This window comes from Papio anubis, chromosome 9 (assembly GCF_008728515.1).
Source record: "Papio anubis isolate 15944 chromosome 9, Panubis1.0, whole genome shotgun sequence".
Taxonomy (NCBI): Eukaryota; Metazoa; Chordata; class Mammalia; order Primates; family Cercopithecidae; genus Papio; species Papio anubis.
The window spans coordinates 108,235,176-108,251,671 of NC_044984.1; the positions used below are offsets into that span (position 1 = coordinate 108,235,176).

The window sequence follows — 16,496 nt, forward strand, 5'->3', positions numbered from 1 at the left end:
ACAGAAAGGCTGACAGACTCACTCAGGGTCACATCATTAGCATGGAGCAAAGCTGGGATCCAAGCCCAAGGAGGCTGATTGCTAACCACGGCTCTGCACTCAGGGCGTGAGACAGGAGCCCTGGGAACTAGGGGCTCTTCCCCTGAGGGCCTCAAGTGGACTGTGTGACCTAAGGACAGTGAACCAGCCTCTCTGAAGCTCAGCCTCCAGCCATGTTCCATGAAGAGAGTGAACTAGGTCATCTTGGCTGTGACTTCCAGCTCCAGAATCCTTGAATTCAGAGGATGCTCTTGGGCTGCTGTTTGCGTGCATCTCCCAGGAAACAATGATCCCGGATAATGATGTTCCCATACCAGACCCGCACCAGAAAAAAAATAAAACTAATGTTCAAATCTATCTGACATATTCAAATCTATCTACCTTTTGGATGCTACCAGCACATGCCACTGTTTAAAAGCAAAGCAAAACAAAAATGGAACCAGGAAGTAGCCAAAGGCAAGTCTAAGGGTGGGTTTCCAATTGCTTAATAAGGTAAATCTTAGCTTCTTAAATGCTGCTGCTTTAGTCAGTGTATCTCTGCTGCTGGGGCCGCTCTTCTGATAGGTAAAGGGACAGTAACATCACAGAGGCCGAGCCAGAGGGTCACAGAGGGGCTGTGGCCCTCTGCCTCTCTACCACACCCCAACGTTTGCCTCCGTATCATCTGCCCACCATGTTCCTACCCCTGAGGCTCAGTGGACACTGTCTTCTCTCTTGACCCCATGATAGAATTTTAGGGTTCAGAGGGATTTTTAGAAATCAATCAGGTCCATTCTTATGGCCAGCTTCTTTCCCAGAACAAGTTGATGGCTATCAGCCTGCTGTTGTTATTCATTAAAACAAAACAAAAAACTGAAAAACCCATTGAGTGTTTATTCTGTGCCAAGCCCAGTCTCTAGAAATAAAGGGTCTCCTGAGGGAGGTGCCACACAGTAGGGGAGCTTGCAGACCCCACTTCTTTGGAACTGGAGGCCCCGTTGTTTCCTGATCGCTGGTCCAATTCCTTCTAGAAGCCCCCTGCCCTCACTCAGCACAGCCCTCATTTGGCTTTTACCAACCTTCTATTTGGAGCGCCCTGCCCTTTCATCCCCTTCCCTCTTCCCATAAATGCAAAAATCTCACCCCATCCAGGGATTCCAGGTCAGGCCCAGACCCTCATTCATTGACGTGGCTTCTCCATTATTCCCAGCAGGCTGAGAGGATTGTGCTGACATTGACTTTTGGGTAGTTTACATCATAGAAACAACTATTGCCTTCATATTACACGGTCTCCCTAGAGATTCTGGTATGTCTCCAAAGCATATGTGGTAGCCCCTCTCAGGCCTCCTGGCCAGCCTTGCTACTGCTTTAGTCTTCAGTTGAGCTGTCTACTGGACACCCCAGGAGAAGGGGTCAAGTAGGTGGTGCTGGTTGTTGCCCCAAGTGCATATTAACACGCATCATGTTTTAAGGCAGAATCAATGCAGTAGCCACATCAGTAGACTAGGGTTTCCCATCCCACAGCCCTCCCTACTGGGCTGAGAAACCACTCACTCCCTTCAGCTTCTCTTCTGTTGTGTCAAAATTGAGATTCTTAATAAACAGAGTACACCCTGGGAGACTCTCTTCTTCTTCTTCCTCTTCCTCCTCCTCCTCTTCCATGTTTGCTGAAGAGTTGTCTACTCCTTCCTCTGTTGGATTTTCACCTTCTGGGCTTTCACCATCAGGCACTAAATCCCCATCAAAACAAAGACAAAACATCAAATCCATGAAATAATGTCAAACCCACCAGAGCCCTGGGGCCAACTGCAAAGAGCCTACTAGGTAAAGGGGTTCTGCCTCTGCAGGCAGTGGCAGAAAGGGGCACTGTGATCCCCAACTTGTGCTGAGCTTCAGCAACTCTTGAGACAGAGAGAAAGTCCTGCCCTTGCTATGTTGTAAAGAGAAAGGAATACGAAACACAGCCCCCAAACAGAGCCTAAACAGGACCAGCTCACACTAATTTGAACTTCAAAATAAATTACCATGTGAACTGTTTTACTAAATCACAAGCCTAAGCAAAATGTTATTTTTCCTCAAAAAAATAGCCCTTAGTGAACTTTCAAACTAAAATGCAACTTAAAACTTTTCAAAAATTATAGGATGGGAGCAAAACTTAGGAAGCGTCTAAATACTACTCCCTTGAGCCTAAAGAATGTTATATACCATCAAAATCCCTCATATGCATTACTTCAGGAAGCATATACACAAAAAGTGTGGTTTTGTCTACACATATTAAATTCAGAGTTACGCATCACAGGGAAAAACTGGAAATACTCGACGTTCACAAACAAGAGACTAGGTAAGGTAGAGAACCACCAAAAGCTGGAATAATATGTAGTCATTAAAAATGATGTTTCCAAAGAACGTTTAATGACACACAACAAAGCTCATCACAAAAAAGTTAGAGAAAAATTAAGATACTAAAAAAAGTGTATACTGTAATTTTAGAAAATGTTCAAGGTAATTTAAATCATGATCTAAGCCAGGTACAGTGGCTCATGCCTGTAATCCCAGCACTCTGGGTGGCTGAGGCGGGCAGATTACTTGAGGTCAGGAGTTCAAGACTAGCCTGGCCAACATGGTGAAACCCTGTCTCCACTAAAAATAAAAAATTAGCCGGGCATGGTGGTGGGCACCTATAATCCCAGCTAATCGGGAGTCTGAGGCACAAGAATTGCCTGAACCTGGGAGGCAGAGGTTGCTGTGATCAAGCCATTGCACTCCAGCCTGGGTGACAGAGTGAGACTCCATCTCAAAAACAAAAAACAAACAAAAAACACGATCTGCACATTTATGAGAAAACATACAAGTGTGTACACACACACACACACACACACACACACACACGGATCACAGGAAGGAGATGCATAAAGTGCTCCTGGTTTATTTCTGGAGAATGGCATTAGGGATGGTTGTCATTTCAACCTGTCACTGCTAGCACTTTGTGCCGCTCCTACTCTGAAAGAACAGCATTTTAGGGAGAGGCTCTTTAGAGAGGTTCTCTAAAGAGCAAATATGAAGCTGTGAGTTAGCAAGGGGTGTGTGTGTCTGTGTGTGTGTGTGTGTCTGCATGCGTGTTGTCTGTGTGTGGCTGCAGCTCAGGGAGTTGGGAACAGGGAGACTAGACCTGCTAGCTGCAGTGCCCCTAAGCATGTAGATTTCATTCTCAGCTGACAGAAGCCTCAGGAAGTTGGAACAGGGCAGTGTCATGATCTTTTGAGAAATCTTAGGAGGAAATGTGTTCAATTCGTTTCAAGTTCCCCAATTTCCCCAAGTCACATGATTAGGACCTGGAGACAAATTCCTCCTCCAAAGACAAGGCTTCTGAAGCTATTCCCATATCCCCCAGGAAATCAGACTGTCTTAGCAATTCTTCAGAGCAGTTCTCAGGCTGTGCCTTCACATCCCTCACCCTCAATGTTTCTAAGCAGATGACCAGTGACCTCCCTTAAGAGTTAAACCCTGCACCCTAGCCTGGCAGAAGCACCTGGAGGTTCCATGGGCGGGTAGGCTGGAGCTGATGGAGACAGCCTGCTTCTTCTACTTACACCTTCACTTGCATAGTTCAAACTTCTGCATGATGTAAGGGGGCTTTCTGGGGTTCAGCTCCATCCCACACACTCTCACTGTCAAGCACCAAAGATGCCTCTGTCTGTCGTGCCCTTTCTGATGGAAGCCTAATGCTTTCAAGTCCTAATTAAGCTTTGACCACTTTGTCATAAAACAACCCTTTTAAGTCCTTACAGAAACAGCTACCATGATAATCCTGTCTCTTTAACATCAGTTGAACACACTGCCTTCGTCCCTCTGGTAAGCCCAGAGTCGAGACTCAGATACCAGGAAAAAAAGAAGAAATCTACACAAAGGCTCCTCCCTCAACCAAGAAACTAACACAATTTACCCAACAAGACAGACTCCATGGTGTGGCCCTTTGTACTCAAAACCCAACTTTCAAACAAAGCTGGAGGAAAAAGTACCACTAACGGTGAGAACTAAAGCTATGCAAGGCAGCTAAGACTTCAGGTCCTGGACCAGAACTTCAGTGGAGATGAAAACCATGACCTTCAGCAGGGAATGATATTTCCACCCCGCTGGCCCTCCTTGGCGTTTGACATCTTGGAGATTAAAGGAGAAAGGAAAGAACACTGATGAGGTCCCCTACCATGCACCAGGCACATGGTTGGATGCCCTGAGTACAGTCTCACTCATGACCACAGCAGCTACATCACAGAAAACGGGGGCCCAAGGAGAGTTCTGGAGGCTGCCGCATCGGAACCCGAAATCTCAGGCACCTTCTGGTTGATGAGACAGGTTCATGGAAGACTGGAAAAAAATTTTATAGAAAAAAGCATAGTGGGGATGGTGACCAAGAGGGCTCATGGCCACTTTAAGGGAGCAGCCCCTTCTTGGCACTGGCCAATTGACAGAAAGGTCAACCTAGCGTGGCCAGAATTCAGATCTATTAAGAGAAGCAGGAAATTCAGCTTTACAGAGGAAATCCCATGGTTTTTAAATCTTGGCAACTTAATGGCAAGTGACTTTTAAATTAGGCAATAGTCAACAAGTACACCAGCTCATTGAAACCTCGGTGCTCTGCTACCTGCATCTAGCCTGCCCCAGAGCACTGGCAGATGCCCTTCTGTCTTTCTCCCCCAAGGCCCTGGAACCCAGCCAGTGCCCAGTGTGGCATTCCAGGAGTTCCAAGTCTCACAAGGGTAACAACCCGGGGAGCCCAGCACCCCTTAGCGCGGCTGGAGTTGACTCCACACTGCCTCCCTGGTCCATGAGCGGTGGCTGGTGTGCTACAAAGGGCATCATTAAACGCCCAGGCACCTGCCCAAGGAGGTGTGATGTTTGGGTTTAGTAACAGAGCTGAGACCAGGATTGGACAGATCCCTTCCCTGGCAGATCAGCTGCCCTTAGCCCCAGCCCAGGAAGAACAAGAGGGAAATGTGAGGATGGTGAAGACTGATTATCTGGGTGTGCAGTTGGCCTGGCATGGGGCTCACCCGGCATCTCCAACCTCCCATAAGTCAGCCTCTTACCCTCCCCTTCGGGAGGAACACCCAGCTTGAAATGAAAGATGTTCTCAAAGGGGTCTGCCTTTCCTCCAACAGCGCAGGCTCTGGCTGACCCCGGAGACGTCCGTTCTTTCCCCGAACCTTGCGTTCATAGCAACCACCACCCTACACCTGAAACTTCATCCTGGATCCTAGAAGAACTAACAATTCAAGGGTATCACGGTCTTTAGAGATCTACTGGAGAAGGGCCCCGGAAGACGAGGGCAGGCCTAGTCCCAGCCCTGCCACAACCTAGCTGCATGACCCTGGGCGAGTAACTTCACTGCTGTCTCAGCACCCTTACTTATACAATGGAGTTTATGAAAACCACCTCTCCCCTGATACCAAAAATACATACACAAACAAAAACCCCAAAGTCATACTAATTTGTAGGAACATTGGTAAACAGAACAGTGAGTGACTGTAAACTCAATTACCAAATTTTAAAAGGACGATGATATAATAATTATGAACAAGAAGGAATGCAAAATCTACATTTGAAGTTTAAATGAACTGTAAATTAATGTGAGTATATTGTATAGGATGTATTGTATAGGTTGTTTCAAAACCCAGCAAAACACAGGTGTATGCAGACCACTGACAAAGATAATGGCCCTTCCCCCTCTCTCCCACAAGGCCCTGGAACCCAGCCAGTCCCCAGCGTGGCATTCCAGGAGTTCCCAAGTCTTACAAGGGCAACAACGTGGAGTGCCCAGCAGCCCTCAGCATGGCCTCCCAGGTCCATGAGCAGTGGCCAGTGTGCTTCGAAGGGGGAAGAGTTGTTATCTTTGCCAGCAGTCCTCATACACCTGCGCTTTGCTGGGCTGTTTGGAAATGCAAGTATCCACTACTTCCTCCACATGCCAGGCCATGGCTCCATCACCTCTCACCTCACCAGAATGAAGAGCCTCCTTGCTGCTGTGCCCTCTGCCCCTCTCTCTGGCTCACCACTTTCCCTGACTTCATCCCTTACCCTTTTCCCTTCTCTCCTGTCACCTCCATTCTAAACACACTGGTCTCTTTTCTGGTGGTCGAGCCTGCCAAGCCCCCCTCCCTACCACGGAGCCTTTGCACCTGCTGGCCTCTGCCTATTCTTCTGGTCTGCTGCTTTCCCAGGCCTGGCTCCTTCTCACACAGCCTCCCCGCAGGGAGCTCATCCTGTCCACTGTAGTTCAAGCAGTCTCCAGCCCGGGCCCAGCCACTTGCTGTTCCATTCTTCTGCTTTCCTGTTTTCAGAGCCCTGTCCTGTTCTGGCATCACCGTACGGAGCAGTTTGCTCCTCTAGCTGTGCTCCCCAGCTACACGGAGAGCTTGAGGACAGGACCCAGTCTGACTCAGTTGGCACCGCATCTCCAGCACTGGGCTCAGAGCAGATCTACTTGTGGACAATGAGTATGTTGGGCACTCGGCATGCGCCTACAACACAGCGATCACGAAATAGCCCTTACTGTGATCAAGAGGAGCTGTGGGGTTTTAGGTAAGAGCACAGGCCTCAGAGTTGATGGCTTCAGGTCACATCCCAACTCTTTCCACATGTGTGACCTTGCTCAAGTCATGCAAACTCTGTGCTTCCTTCTTTCCATCTAAAAAGGGGCTGGCCATCATGGTGCCTACTTGCAGGACGATGATGAGAATGAATGCAGAACAGGCTGTGAGACCTGAGCCTGGGCCTGAAGTGAGTGCTGCGAGAGAACAGTTTTGTTTTTAATATCATCCCTGCTACCCACACTGCCCAGCAGGCCTTGATGAGAGAGAAATCCAGGGGAAAATGTTGGAAATCCCTAACCCTGGGAGAGGTAAGACAACCCAGTGTGGGGAGCCCCCGGCCCTCCTTCCCCTTCTCCCTGCAGGGTGAGCTGCTGGCTTCATGCTCCCAGGAAGGCCAGCCAAGGCCAGGCGTCCGAGTTCACAGCTGGGCGCCACTACCAGTCAGCTTCTGCTCCCTGAGTCACCAGGCCAGGCTGTGTCCAGAGAGGCGTGGAGACAGCCAGGAGCCAAGGCCATGAAGCCAAAGGTTATTTTAAAAAGCACTTCTGCTGCTGGCCCCAAGTCAGGAGACAAAAGAAAGATGGGAAAGAAAAAAATAAGGTATTGTGAAACTCAAACAGATGTTTGCCAACAAAATCACCAGGAACCAGAAAAAGAGGGAAGAAGTGAGACAGGAATCAGGGTTGGGCCCGGGGGCGGGGGAGTGAGGGGAAGGATCTAAAAGCAAGGTGGGCTGGAGGGGGCTGGGAGAGGCAGGGGGAAATGTGCTTCCATCTGTAGTTAGCACAATCAAATTCAGTCACGCATCGCCACATGGGGCTTTATTATAATCAGGCCACAGAATTTACTGCGGCCTCCTCCCCTTTCCCGGCTCTCGGCGCTGGAGCTGACAGCAAAGACTGTTATCAGTTGCAAGCAGCTTTTCAGGACCTCCCCCCACTCTGAGCCCTTTATCTGGAGGTGAGGGTCTTGGTTGTGGGGAGATAAAACATGCTGTCCCCCTCCCTCGAGACTGGTACAGAGAACAGGAGAGCTTTGCAGAAAGGAAGGGGGTAAAATAAAAAAAAAAGCTATGTCCACTCCCCTCCTACTCTTCTTCCTTGGGAGCCTGAGAAAATCCAGGGCTTTGGGGGCTGGCTGAGTCCCCCTCAGCCCTCCTTGTCTTCATACCACGGGGGAGTTGGGGATCTGGCGAAGCTTCGAGAACAATGCAAAGAGGGCGGGGGTGGGGGAGGAGCAGGTGAAAAGAACAGCACCAGCCAGGAGGGGCTGTGCACGGGCTGCCTGCAGTGAGAGGGCAGGAGGAGGCCCTGGAGATCAGCTCTGTGGGAATTCACCAATGACGCAGGACGCAGTAGGGCTTGGAATTAGTACAGACACGCACAACTTCCTGGGCCAAAGGAGGCCCGGCGGCCAGCCGGGCTCTAAGGCCTTCTTTGTGTGAGTCATGGTCAGGCCCTGGAAAGCAGCCCCTCTGGGAGGTAGGGGCTGTTGGGGACATGCTCAAACCTGCAATGTAGATCCAGAAAGCTGGGGGACCCGCGGGGCAGGGGGTGGGAAAACACTCTGACGGTAAACCACAGCATACTATCTCCGCGACACACCCTGTGCTGTGCTGCAGACATTGCTGTACTCAGGGCCCACTTCTATTACTACTTGTGACATCTCACTTGTCCCCCAACAGCTCTATTGTCCTCCACAGCTCAGGAGTTCCTGGGGAAGGGGGTCTGTGCATCTGTGTGGTGTCCATCTTGATCGCCCAGCTCGGCTGCTGGCTCAGGGCTGGTGCCCGTGGTGAGTTAAAGACTATTCACTGTGACATATTTTTCTAAATTTAATTTTTGAGATAGGGTCTTGCTCTGTCACCCAGGCTGGGTGTAGTGGTATAATCTCGGCTCACTGCAGCCTCGATCTCCCAGGCTCAAGTGATCCTCCAAACTCAGCCTCCTGAGTAGCTGGGACAACAAGGCATGCACCACCACGCCCAGCTAATTTTTGTATTTTTCGTAGAAATGGGGTTTTGTCATGTTGTGCAGGCTTGTCTTGAACTTCTGGACTCAAGTGATCCTCCTGCCTCAGCCTCTCAAGATGCACTGTGATTTATATTACTTGGTCACCAACAGCAGCAGAAGACTGGTAATGTGCATGTGACATCCCACCACGCCCTCGGGGGACGGGGCAGATACAACACCCATTTTACAGATATGGAAACCGAGCCTCAGAGAGGCAGGTGGTTTGTCCAGTCACAGAGTGGCTGCTTACTGGAAATCTCAGGGCCATTTCTCCAGGAGCTCTAGGCCGTACATGATGAGGACGCCAAGGGCTTAGAACCATGCCCGGCATGGCATAACTGCTGCTTTTGCTCTTGGGTTCGCTCACACGCACTTCCTGATCACTACCAGCCATGGGGGCACATTCCTGGGTGCTAGGATACTGCCGTGAGCAAGGTCAACGGGCTCTCGGCGTGTGGAGTGGCCATTCCAGGGGCAGAGTCAGACAGAGCAACACCAGGGAAAGGAACCCACTCATGACACAATTCCAGGAAGTGATGAGCATTTGAAATAAAATAAAGGGCCGTTTGTGCGGGTGGGGACAAATGGGGGCCCCCACTATTATTCTGATAGATGGTATTACTGTCACCACTGTGTTCTGAGGCAGGGCTAAAAACCAAAACCAAACGTTCAAACCTAACTAAGCTTCTACTATGTGCCAGAGGCTTGGGAGAAAGACAAGTATGACCCAGCCCCATCTTTCCAAGGTACAAAGAGGCAGATTCTCATGCGTTCACTCACTCCCTTGACACCTGTGAACCGAGCTTCCCTATGCCTGCGCCTCCCGGGGTACTCGGTACCGGGCAGTGAAGGAGAGAGCCCCACTCCCTGCCTTCACAACTCAACGTCTGGCTGAGATAGATAGGAAACAAATACGAGTAACAAACAAACAGAATAAATAGAAATTGTGACAAGTGTTACAGAACAAAGGAGACAGCAGAGAGGGAGAATCCCCAGGACACAAGGAAATGAAAAGCCTGGTGGAAGCGGTCACCTTGGGAGGCACCACGTGTCCCCCACCTGCCTCCTGTTGCCACCCAAGGCTGCAGGAAGAGGCCTCCTCCGGATTTGATTTCAGTGCCGCTCAGTCCTGGATGATCTCTGTGTTTCGAAGGAGAACTTGCTTTGGGCCAAAAAAACACATTACTTAGGTTCAAGGGTAGTAACTGAACTGAAAACCAAGGCAGCTGTGATTTGGGGGAGACAGTGAAGAACAAGCCAAGATGACATAAAGAGAATTTTGTTTTGATGGGAGCAAGCACAGGTTTTGAAGGAGACCCTGATCCAAACGGAGTGGAGAGAGCTAACTCATAAACGAGCAGGAGCAGGAGACAGGTTTTCACAAGGTTTACACCAATCATCATTAACCCCAACGACAGGGGATGCTTCTGGGTCCTCACACCGCAAAGGGACTGAAGGATTTTGCTTCCTGACTGAAACAGGCCTCCAGACCAGCACTTCTAAATGCCTTGCGCTGGCTGAGCCAGTCCTGAAGATCCACAGTGAAACACGGAAATGAGAAATGCGGACAGGGCAGGGGAGGTTAGGTACAGCAAAGTCTATTTCATTAAAATCTTAGACTGGGCATGGTGGCTTATGCCTGTAATCCCAGCACTTTGGGAGGCTGAGACAGGCAGATCACTTGAGGCCAGGAATTCCAGACCAGCCTGGCCAATATGGTGAAACCCTGTCTCTACTAAAAAGACAAAAAAACTAGCCAGGTGTGGTGGTGGGCGCCTGTAGTCCCAGCTACTCGGGAGGCTGAGGCAGGAGAATTGCTTGAACCCAGGAGGTAGAGGTTGCAGTGAGCCGAGATCGTGCACTCCAGCCTGGGCAACAGAGCAAGACTCTGTCTCAAAAAAAAAAAAAAAAAATCTTAAATCTGACAATGTTGCTCCCCAACTATTTTTTTTTTAAAACTATGAAATGTCCTTATTAAAAAAAAAATATGAGAACAAAGGAGAGAGTAGCTAAGGACTTATTACTTTTTTTTTTTTAACATCCTTATTTTAATAAATTAAACAACTGATTGCTGTAATGTGGGTTGTATAGAGGAGTGGTTACTACTGACAAGGAAAATCTTAACATCTGGGTAGAATGACCATGGTCCTGTTCGTCTTGGCTTCTAAGATGTGGTCATGGTTCTCAGACTACGAGGTCCTAAATGCGGGGGCTACACTGCCCACTGTGGGCATCTAGGAAAGCATGGGGGTGTTCCAGGTTGTCACAAGGACTGGGGGCACTCATGACACTCAGAGGCACAGGCCAGGGATGTGAAATGTCTTGTGATTTGCAAAGCAGTCCTGACAAGAAAGTACTGCCCAGTCCCAAAGCCCAATGATACCCCTTTCCCCAGCTAGGAAGCATTAGCCAGGGGGTGGGGGCTGTGCTCTCTGGCCCCCAGGGGCCACGGCTTCCCCTTCCTTTCCTGCCTTTGTAGTCACTGGACATCAGAGTGCACTGCCACTCCAAGGACATGAGAATAAGTATCTCCCGTACCAGCCACCCTCCCCCATGAGCTATTCTGGCCCGTCTTTGAAATAGGAAGGTTGTTTACACTTGCTCTGCTTTGAATCCTTGTAATAGATGATAGTTTTTTTCCCCTACAAGCTTTAATTGACAAACTAAAAGCATGCTGCATCCATAATTCTGACACTGGTTTTTACAGGACATGCCCATAAAATCTGAGTCTGAGCCCCACTAGTCTCTAGCATGAACAAAGAACTTTAAACCAGAGGCTCGATGAGAAACTTCCCGCTGCCCCTCACCCTCCTCCTTTCCCTCACCTGTTATCCCAAGGCATCCTGGTCTCAGACTCAGCTCTTACCTGTTTCTGGCTCTGCTTCATCCTTTTCCGCAGGTTCCAAAGGTGTGTCTTGGAGCTTTTTCTTCTGTGGGGCTGCGCTGGAGAAGACGCCAACTGGAGCCCACTCCAGATACAGGGGGACATGGTGGAACTGCAGAGACAAGAGTGATGGCCCTGTGGGTCCTCATTACAACACACTGCTAGGGAGGGACTCAGTCCCATGCAGATCACAGCCCAAGGGTCACAGACGGTGGGCAATTCACCCAAGAATGGAGCCGGAAGGAGCCCAGCCCAGAGCCCTGACTGCTGTCTACTCCCTGAGGACAACACTCGCCCCCGTGCTGCATCTCAGGGTACAGGAGAGAGGCTTTAGTCTCTGTTGCCACCAGACATACGGCAGCTCCAAGGCCCTCTTTGTGCTTTTTCCAATCAGAGTATGAAACGCTAAAGTTTTATACTTTAGATGGGAGTGGGACGAGGAGAGAGCACATCATTGGTAAAGTGCAGCTCTCCAGGACGAAGTGTGAAATACCCATTAAGAGAACACGCTTTCTCTCTATGTGCATATAACCACGGGCAACACCTGTATACGCGTGCGTGTGTGTGCATGCAGATGTTATTTTTTTAAAAGGATAGCTGGGCATAGTGGCACACACCTGTAGCTACTCAGGAAGCTGAGGTGGGAGGATCCCTTGAGCTCAGGAGTTTGAGGCTGCAGTGAGCTAGGATTCTGCCACTGTACTCCAGGGAAATCCTGTCTCTTAAAAAAAAAGGGGGGGGGTCTGGGGGGGCAGGGGGGTGATAAACAAGACACTGATGACACCTGCCTCATTAGGCGGCCACTGGGGAGCTGCAGGACGGGGTGGGAGCGAGACTTGTCAACAAATGCCCTTTTTGAATCTTTTCAAATTTCATACTCCATGAAAGCCTTGCAAATTAGTTATGTTTCAGAAACACACACATGCTTCAGAGTGAAACAGACTGGCGTGCAGACAGCGAGCTGCATCACACTGAGCTGTGCGATCGTGTGCCAGGGCATCAGAGAGGCCATCAGTTTCCATATGTGCAAAATGAAGACAGCAGTCTTCTTGTTGGTGAAATAGACACCGCCCAAAACAGGAGGCCTCACCTAGTCAGTGCTCTCAAACTGTGGCTCACACAGAGAGAGCCTTTGGTGGTGGGCATGTCCTCCCAAAGCAGAAGGAAGAAAGGATGGTGTCACATTCCAAAGGATGCTCACATCTCAGTCATGGGGCCCCACCTAGATAATTTTTCTTATGGCTCAGGCACAGACTGACTTCCTGAGAGCTTAGTGACCACAGAGTCCCAAGCTAAACACTATTATGGGGTTAAAGTGGCAGAGAATGAGAAATCATTTCCTCACCAGCAAAATGGGGACATGAATATCTATCTCTCAGAATTATTGGGGGACATGAATATCTATCTCTCAGAATTATTGGGGGACATGAATATCTATCTCTCAGAATTGCTGGGGGACACGAATATCTTATCTCTCAGAATTGCTGGGGGAGACCAAGGTCTGCAAAGTGCTAAAGTACCATATAAACAGAAAACACTTGCAGTGGCCCCACAGGGTATGTCTATGTCTTGAACCCCTAGAACTCACGAATGCGCCCTTGTTTGGAAAAAGTATCTTCGCAAATTTCATTAAGTGAAAGATTTTGAGATGAGATCATCTTGCATTATCCAGGCAGACCCTAAATCCAATGACAAGTGTCCTTCTAAGAGAAATACAGAGGAAGACTAAGAGGAGAAGAGGAAATACCACGTGAGGATGAAGGGAGAAACTGGAGTGATGCAGCCATGGGCCAGGGATCCCTGGAGCCACCAGAAGCTGGAAGAGACACAGATCAGACTCCCTAGAGCCTTCAGAGGAAGCACAACCCTGCTGACACCTTGATTTCAGACTGTGGCCTTTGGAACCATGGGACGATCTATTTCTGTTGTTTCAAGCCAACTGGCTTGTGAAAATTTGTTATGACAGCCGCAGCCAGCAAACTAATACACAACTGTTGGCTTTTTTCTAAACCAAGAACCAGGAGACAGCCCCACCTACAGAAATGACTTTCATTCATCTCACTGTAGCTACAAGATTGCAAAAGCATCAAGAATGCTCATTCTTGGGCAAAATAGGGAGAACTTTTTCTCTACAAAAATAGAGAAATTAGCCAGAAATTTGCCCTCCACAAAAAATAAAAAAATTAGCCAGGCATGGTGGTGCACGCCTGTAGTCTCAGCTACATGGGAGGCTGAGGAGGGAGGATTGCTTGAGTCCCAGAGCTCGAGGCTGCAGCGAACCAAGATGGCACCACTGCACTGTAGCCTGGGTGAGAGAGAGAGATCATGTCTTTAAAAATAAATAAATAAAATACATTTTTTTTAAAAAAAGAATGAACACATTTAATTAAAATTAAAATGTTAATCCAAATTAACATGGGTAAAGAAAGCCAAAGAAAAGCTAGAGTCAGGCAAGGAACCAAGGCATGCTTTCTGGAGGATGGTTTAGAACTTCCCTCTCCCGGCCGGGTGCGGTGGCTCACACCTGCACTTTGGGAGGCTGAGGTGGGTGGATCACGAGGTCAGGAGATCAAGACCATCCTGGTGAACACGGTGAAACCCCATCTCTATTAAAAATACAAAAAAATTAGCCAGGCGTGGTGGCGGGCGCCTGTAGTCCCAGCTACTTGGGAGGCTGAGGCAGGAGAATGGCGTGAACCCGGGAGGCGGAGCTTGAAGAGAGCAGAGATCGCGCCACTCCAGCCTGGGCGATAGAGCAAGATTTCGTCTCAAAAAAAAAAAAAAAAAAAGAACTTCCCTCTCCCATTCTTCCCTTCCAGATGGGTTTTCAGGCGGTAGGGATGACACTCAACCATGATCCAGACCAGTGGCACGTGAGCTCCCACGTGCCACATCTGTGAATCCACAGTCCAGTGCACCCTCTCCCTTGAAGCAGCCCTCACTGGTCCTTCTCCAGATCGACTCCGGGTCTCCAGCAGCCCTACCTTGGAATAGGCCAGATGCCTGAAGGCCCTGCGGGCCTCCAGGGGCTCCAGGAACTCCACGATGGCGGTGATTCCACCCTCTGGCAGCAGCACGCGGCCTAGGCTGCCAAAACGGCCGAAGGTCTCCTGCAGCTCGGCTGCCAGGGTGCCTGCTGGGAGGTTCTTGACCAGAATCACAGTCTTGCTTCGCTCTGCTGCAGCCTGCAGAGAGGAAATGCCCACATGTGGGACCACAGGAGGGAGGAGGGTCCCCAGCTGACACCAGCAGGGACTGTGGGGGTCTCCAGATGAGGTTCACCATTTGGAACCTCAGCAACCAGGCACTTAGGAGATGGACCCAGGAGGAACCAACCTCTCTGGTATGATCCTTGTTGCAAGGCTGCCAGGCAGCTCTACAGAGGCGGGTAAGGCCTGGGGCTCTGAAGCTGGAGCTCCTGGATCAAATCCCAGCCCCTCCTCCACTCGTGAGCAGGGCTGCACCTTCCTAGGCTTCCAGGGGCTGGGGTCTGCATCTCAGTACCAAGGCTCCTGAACTACAGACTGCCCACCTGCTACCACGTGCAGCCAGCAGAATGTGCTGCAGAGTTAACGCCCCCCTGGGAGCAGCCCTCAGCTCTCAGGAGTTGCTGGTCCCCTTGTCCTTGGGTGGGATGAGACTGAGGTATGAGCGCTGCAGGCTTTCCCCTAGGCAGAGCTCCAGGCACCCACAGGACAGCGTACTGCAGCAGCACTCTGCACCCTGGGCTCCTCCCCTTCCCCGCATCCCTTTCTCACCAGGCTTTTCTGCACCGCCCCCAATACTGTTTGCCCTTGAATCCTTGTGTCAGAATCTGCTTCTGGGAGAATTCAACCTAAAAGACTAGCTATTCAGCCTTGAGAAATGTATTTAACTGTGCTTCAGCTCCTGCAGTGACAGCAAGGACAGAGCATCTATTTCACAGGATAGCTCTAGGAAAAGTTTTCATTAAAAGGGTTAGTAAAAGTACATGTAATATGAGCACTCTGAAAACGTTAGCAATGATTTTATTAAAAAGTAATGTTGGAGGAGAATAGAAGAGCCAATAAAATATAATGGAAAAATCTAGGCATACGGCCTATCTGGGAATAAGTCTTAGCTCAGCTGCTAATTTAACCTAAGACTTTGGGTCAATTACCTTGTTTCTGTGGGCCTCAATTTTCTCATCTGCAAAATCGGCTAACAGTCACAACCATCTTATAGAGGCCACACAGGATTAATATGAGGATTGAGTGAGGTGAGGGGAGTGAAAACCATCTGCAGGTGGGAAAGGCTGGGGCACCAGTGGGCCTTTTAGGTGCAACTCAGGCTGCAGTGTTACAGTTAGAGAGAGACTCTGGGGCCAGAAAGCCTGTGTTCAAATTCAGCTCCGCCATTATGAGCTATGAAGTGACTTCACCCCTCTGTGACTGTGGTTCCTTCTGTAGAGTGGAAGTACAGTACTGCTGCTTTCACAGGGTGGCCATGTGAACGAAATGAGCCAATTAAACACGTAAACTTAGAAGAGTGCTTTGGTGAATCTTAATATATGTTAGCTACTAGTATATTTATTTTATCCGTCTATCTATCCATCCATCCATCCATCCATCGATCATCTATATTCATTCATCCACCATCTATATTCATCTACCATCCATCCACCCATCCAGTCGATCCATCCATTCATTCACCATCCATATTCATCCTCCATCCATCCATCCATCCATCCATCCATCCATCCATCCATCCATCCATTCATCCATCCATCCCCTATCCATCTTCATCCATCCATCCTCCTTATCCATCTTGAGGCAAAAATTTAAGGCCTGGGAAGGCTGCTGAAAGGGCTGTTTTGGGAATCAGAAGCCCTGAGTTTTAGTCCAGGCTCCTCTCACAAATACTGTTTGACCTTGTAAGTCACCTCCCCACTCTCTGAGCGTTGGTATCCCAGATTGTAAAATGAAGGGGTCTCATGATGTCTTAGGGGCCCTCTAAGCTGCAGTCATCCATAAA

The 16,496-nt window shown here is 49.3% G+C and overlaps 1 protein-coding gene across 2 annotated transcripts in view; it reads right to left on the reverse strand.

Moving 5' to 3' along the window:
* Positions 1 to 16,496, reverse strand: part of RBM19 (RNA binding motif protein 19) — a 142,036-nt gene that overhangs the window by 101,053 nt on the left and 24,487 nt on the right. The window contains exons 15-17 of one of the 2 annotated variants that reach the window (XM_009181772.4): positions 14,489 to 14,689; positions 11,487 to 11,616; positions 1,573 to 1,748 (exon numbers count right to left, since the gene is read on the reverse strand). In XM_009181772.4, coding sequence (XP_009180036.3) covers positions 1,573 to 1,748; positions 11,487 to 11,616; positions 14,489 to 14,689 — 507 coding nt within the window. The remainder of the gene's footprint in view (positions 1 to 1,572; positions 1,749 to 11,486; positions 11,617 to 14,488; positions 14,690 to 16,496) is intronic. The other variant, XM_009181773.4, reaches the window with a different exon arrangement.